At 31.5% G+C, this 5,997-nt stretch overlaps 1 protein-coding gene across 1 annotated transcript in view; it reads left to right on the top strand.

The window, feature by feature from the left end:
- The first annotated feature begins 689 nt into the window (after window positions 1-689).
- Window positions 690-5,997, top strand: part of LOC111083242 (voltage-dependent calcium channel type A subunit alpha-1-like) — a 21,988-nt gene continuing 16,680 nt past the window's right edge. The window contains exons 1-4 of the mRNA XM_022379616.1: window positions 690-829; window positions 2,044-2,233; window positions 4,155-4,261; window positions 5,772-5,871. Of these exons, the coding sequence (XP_022235324.1) occupies window positions 690-829; window positions 2,044-2,233; window positions 4,155-4,261; window positions 5,772-5,871 (537 nt within the window). The remainder of the gene's footprint in view (window positions 830-2,043; window positions 2,234-4,154; window positions 4,262-5,771; window positions 5,872-5,997) is intronic.

The raw sequence follows: 5,997 nt of genomic DNA, 5'->3' as shown, positions 1-5,997 counted from the left end.
TCCCTAATATTAACACTAAGCTACACAATGGCTGTCTCCCTAATATTAACACAAAGTCTGTCAGACTAGAGAAAAATCATCTACAGAGCAGTAACAACTGCCAATTCTTTGGTTATTCTAATAGAACAGTGGGATTTGACCGTCACTCTTATGACGCTATAGAATACGATATACAGTGCCAAAGCGCGAAGAGCGTTTTTTTATTTTTTTTCGTAAACGGTACCGCACACTATGAACAATTGAATCCACATTCCGGCACACTAACCATTTGACCACGCCCGGCCCTATATGAAAATTAAACATGGATATAACAGTTACCAATATTATTTTAACCTAGTCATGGCCTTATTCTGGTTAATTTGAATATTAGGCAGGAAAATAGACTTGTCTGGACTTGCGCGCGAATCAGGTAACGTGAGAACGTACTTTCGGTTATGATGCTTTTCCAGCTATATTTATTGATATAATTCTGTTTCTCATTCCAAATGTGTGTGTGTGTGTGTATGAGGATGTAAATTTATCTTGTTTGTAGTAGTGTTTGGTAAAAGTTTAGAAATAACCTGTCATTAACAGAAAAAGAAACCGAAGTCTGTCATGAGATATGAGTCGGACTGAGATTACTACAGTGTGCGTGTGTGTGTGTGTGTGGTGGAATATTTTAGCTAATATCGGGAGAAATACATTTACATATGAAACCTGCTTTACGTATGTTTTTAGTGGATGACGGAATTGAAGCGGATGAGGACGAGACAAAAGACGATGACGATATAACCGGTCCAAAACCAATGCTGCCCTACTCGTCAATGTTTGTTTTATCACCTACAAATCTGTAAGTCGTCTAGTATCACCACCTCAGAAAGATCGAAAAACTTAAGTATGAAATCGAAGGTTATAAATTAGTGTGTAAGTTATTACTGTCATGTTAGAAACTTCTCTAGAACTATGTAACCAGACTCAGTTACATCATGCTGAAAAGTTACATCCTTGTCATCATGCTGGAATGTTAAGTTACATCCTTGTCATCATGCTGGAATGTTAAGTTACATCCTTATCATCATGTTGAAATGTTAAGTTACATTCTTGTCATCATGTTGAAATGTTAAGTTACATTCTTGTCATCATGTTGAAATGTTAAGTTACATTCTTGTCATCATGTTGAAATGTTAAGTTACATCCTTGTCATCATGTTGAAAAGCTAAGTTACATCCTTATCATCATGCTGAAAAGCTAAGTTACATCCTTATCATCATGTTGAAATGTTAAGTTACATCCTTATCATCATGCTGAAATGTTAAGTTACATCCTTGTCATCATGCTGGAATGTTAAGTTACATCCTTGTCATCATGCTGGAAAGCTAAGTTATATCCTTGTCATCATGCTGGAATGTTAAGTTACATCCTTATCATCATACTGAAATGTTAAGTTACATCCTTGTCATCATGCTAAAATGTTAAGTTACATCATGCTGAAAAGCTAAGTTACATCCTTGTCATCATGTTGAAATGTTAAGTTACATCCTTATCATCATGTTGAAAAGCTAAGCTACATCCTTGTCATCATGTTGAAATGTTAAGTTACATCCTTGTCATCATGTTGAAAAGCTAAGTTACATCCTTATTATCATGCTGGAAAGCTAAGTTACATCCTTATCATCATGCTGAAATGCCAAGTTGCATCATATTATCATGTTGAAAATCTGAATTACTCCATTACATTGAGACAAATAAAATCTAAATTACTCCTCTAACACCAACTAGAAGACACACTTTTCCAATCAACTTGGAGAGGCTCCTAGTTCCTATAATGGACCTATATTTTACCTTATTATCGACACCCAGAAAAGCTAAAAAGACTTCCTTACTGATGTATTGGATTTCTTTGATATATAATTGCTCCCTTATCATAATGTAAAAATAATGAACAAAACACATTATTTTCTCTTGAAAATAAGCTCTCGTCGTTTCACGGCTGCTCATGTAAATATTTGGTGTGTTTTTCCTTTATTCTCGTGTTTAAAATCGGTCACTTCAATTGTTTTGCAGAATTCGTCGGGCCGCCCACTACGTCGTCAACCTTCGCTACTTCGACCTCTTCATCATGATCATCATCTCTCTCAGTAGCATAGCTTTAGCTGCGGAAGATCCTGTGGTAGAGGACTCCGATAAGAACCGAATTCTTAACTACTTGGATTACGCCTTTACTGGTGTTTTTACGGTGGAGATGATACTAAAGGTGTGAAACTTTTTAACGCACCTTCAGCACCTTAAAAACAAACAAACATATTGATTACAAAATCTCTGATATTAAAAGGAAGTTTTAAGTCCTAAATCGTTAAAGGTTTTTGTGTATTGTCAACATATTTACGATAGTTAAAATCAAAAACAGTATTTAAGAACTAAAGACAACAATAATTTTGATTCAGATTCTGGTTCAAGTTTCTGTCCCCCCCACACACACAAAATATACACTAGTTCGTAATATTAAATAATTTAGAGACGTTAGTGAAACAAAATGTGTAAATAAAGCCCCAGTAAGTCCATTCTATACACCAGAAAAAATTCTTTGAAGCTTGAGTATATATTGCTCTTTCGAAACAAACAGTTTATTGTATCTAAATATATACCCCAGCTAGGCCTGCTGTGATTTTATTGTCTTGAAATTTTTACATGTTTTACAGTAATTCCTGTACGCTGAATCCGAAAATGATGTCCATTTTTCTCCATCGCGTACAGATTTTTCACAAAACGTCATATGTACTTTTACATAAATAAATCATTTTCATTGAAATCTGATCACATTTTGTTATGCTTGACAACCACTAACTATAGATTTCTGTAGACCAATCGCGACGTGAGAGTCTTATCCATCGTTCTAAAACCTAAATGTAATAACAAAAAATACTCATTGTGGTAAACGAAATAATAATTTGATCCAAGTAAGAGTTTTTTCCCCCGTGATAGAAAACAATTAATATTATTTTCGAAATCTCCGTAGCTGAATTGTGGAAAATCCGTTATTAAAACCAAAACAGCTTTTATGAAATTTAAATTCGCAGGCCTGCGTAATTGAACTATCAGCTTTAAATTACGTAGAAAGCTTAAAGTCTGTTTATTAACCTCGAAACATAGGCGTAATTAGTCACAATTATTTAAATGTTGTGGAAGAAAGATATAACACATTAAGTGTTGCAAAGAAAGTGAATTTTATTGGGTTGAAAATGTTTGTGTGACATTCAATTAATACATTATATTATTAAACTAACATTCACTAAATGTTCTTTGACACTCAATTAATACATTATATTATATTATTAAATTAACATTCACTAAATGTTCTTTGACACTCAGTTAATACATTATATTATATTATTAAATTAACATTCACTAAATGTTTTGTGACATTGAATTAATACATTATATTATATTATTAAATTAACATTCACTAAATGTTCTATGACACTCAATTAATACGTTATATTATATTATTAAATTAACATTCACTAAATGTTCTTTGACACTCAATTAATACATTATATTATATTATTAAATTAACATTCACTAAATGTTCTGTGATATTGAATTAATACATTATATTATATTATTAAATTAACATTCACTAAATGTTCTTTAACACTCAATTAATACATTATATTATATTATTAAATTAACATTCACTAAATGTTCTTTAACACTCAATTAATACATTATATTATATTATTAAACTAACATTCACTAAATGTTCTTTGACACTCAATTAATACATTATATTAGTAAATTAACATTCGCTTCCTACACCCGCAGGGATTTACTTTTGTACGTTTCCAAGGAACTTTTTTGTTAACTGATACTTTAATTCGATACATTTTGAACGCCTTCAAGGTTCTTATTTTCTTGTTTTGCTGAATGTCGAAAATGGGCGACAAGCTGTTCTGTTTGATTCGGGGGGGGGGGTAAGTATCTTCCCTGTGAGGGGCCTGAAGTGTGCTGTGGGATAAAAAAAAAACTTTAAGGGGTCTACATTTTCTGGGCACACCACTTGTAGTATTTAGGAAGTGAACCAGTTTTAACAGTTAGCATTGTTCGTTGGGTACGGGGGCTACAGGGGAGACTAACCTACTTGTCACGCTAAGTCTTTTTTTTTTTTCAAATGTCAGGTGGTCGACCAAGGTGTTGTTCTACATCCGGGATCTTATTGTAGAGATCCATGGAATATTCTAGATGCTGTTGTTGTCGTTTGTGCCCTTGTTGCCTTTGCGTTTGCGTAAGTATTATATACATATAGGATAACTTGAATCATTTAGTGGATATCAAATATTTCGATTTAACCAGTAGTAAATGGTAAAAACTTGATGTAATTTGTTATATTGTCTTGAAAAATCACATTTTCAAATATTACTTAGTTTTTTTGACGAAAATTAGAAATAGTAAATCAAGAAACTGTAAAACATTTTTACTTCAATTATTTATTGTATTTTAAATTTTTATAACGCTGTTAAGATGTATTAATTACGAAGGCACATAATCTAATAGGTGTTGACAAGTACAATTAGATTCAAAGCTTAAGGCACATAATCTAATAGGTGTTGACAAGTACAATTAGATTCAAAGCTTGAAAAGATAGCCTTAATATATTTCAGTCATGTTAATTATAAGCTGTTAATCAATTAGATTTAATATGTTTAAGCTGTTAATCCATTATACTTAATATGGTTAAGCTGTTAATCCATTATACTTAATATGGTTAAGCTGTTAATCCATTAGACTTAATATGGTTAAGCTGTTAATCCATTATACTTAGTATGTCTAAGCTGTTAATCCATTATACTTAATATGTGTAAGCCGTTAATCCATTATACTTAATATGGTTAAGCTGTTAATCCATTAGATTTAACATGTTTAAGCTGTTAATCCATTAGAATTAATATGCTTATGTTGTTAAGCTGTTAATCCATTATACTTAATATGTTTAAGCTGTTAATCCATTATACTTAATATGGTTAAGCTGTTAATCCATGAGACTTAATATGTTTAAGCTGTTAATCCATTATACTTAATATGCTTATGTTGTTAGGCTGTTAATCCATTAGACTTAATATGCTTATGTATTAAGCTATTAATCCATTAGACTTAATATGCTTATTTAGTTAAGCTATTAATCCATGAGATTTTTTACGCTGAAGCTATTAATCCGTTAGATTTAATATGTTTGAGCTGTTAATCCATTAGACTTAATATGCTTATGTAGTTAAGCTATTAATCCATTAGACTTAATATACTTATTTAGTTAAGCTATTAATCCATGAGATTTTTTACACTTAAGCTATTAATCCGTTAGATTTAGTATGTTTGAGCTGTTAATCCATTAGACTTAATATGCTTAAGTTGTTAAGCCATTAGTTAGACCTTAACTTCAAAGTTTTCATGTGCCGTTAATCATCATTAAGTTTTGAAAAAAAGCGAGCTACCTACATAGATTTGATCTATTTAATCTAGGCTAATTTAATATAACATTCTTACTTATGGCAATCAAAATACATTGATACAGTTAGCAATGTTTTCGGACTAAATCCCAATAATATCTCACGGAATTTATTGTGGCTTACTTGGTTTAAAACGTTTTCCTTCACAATATAAATGGGCCTGATATATTACTGATGTTATAGACGCTTTCATTTCTTTAAATATATCAGTTCTGATATTTAAACCTGTTATAACTATAGTGATATTAAAACGTGACAATATAGACATATAATTTTATCTTGCGTCACCAGTGGGAGTAGCACAGGACAAAATCTGAGTACAATCAAGTCTATGCGAGTTCTTCGAGTTCTTCGACCACTCAAAACCATCAAACGAGTTCCCAAATTAAAGGTAAACAGATCATCAGCTTAAGATAAGCAGAATCTAAACTTAAAGCACGCAGATTCTAAAATAAGATAAGTAGATCCTAAACTTAATGTAAGCAGATTCTAAACTTAAAGTAAGCAGACCATAAAC

This window comes from Limulus polyphemus, unplaced genomic scaffold, assembly GCF_000517525.1.
Source record: "Limulus polyphemus unplaced genomic scaffold, Limulus_polyphemus-2.1.2 Scaffold8724, whole genome shotgun sequence".
Classification (NCBI taxonomy): Eukaryota; Metazoa; Arthropoda; class Merostomata; order Xiphosura; family Limulidae; genus Limulus; species Limulus polyphemus.
Note: the sequence above shows the minus strand (reverse complement) of the source record. Positions and strands in the feature narration are given on the sequence as shown.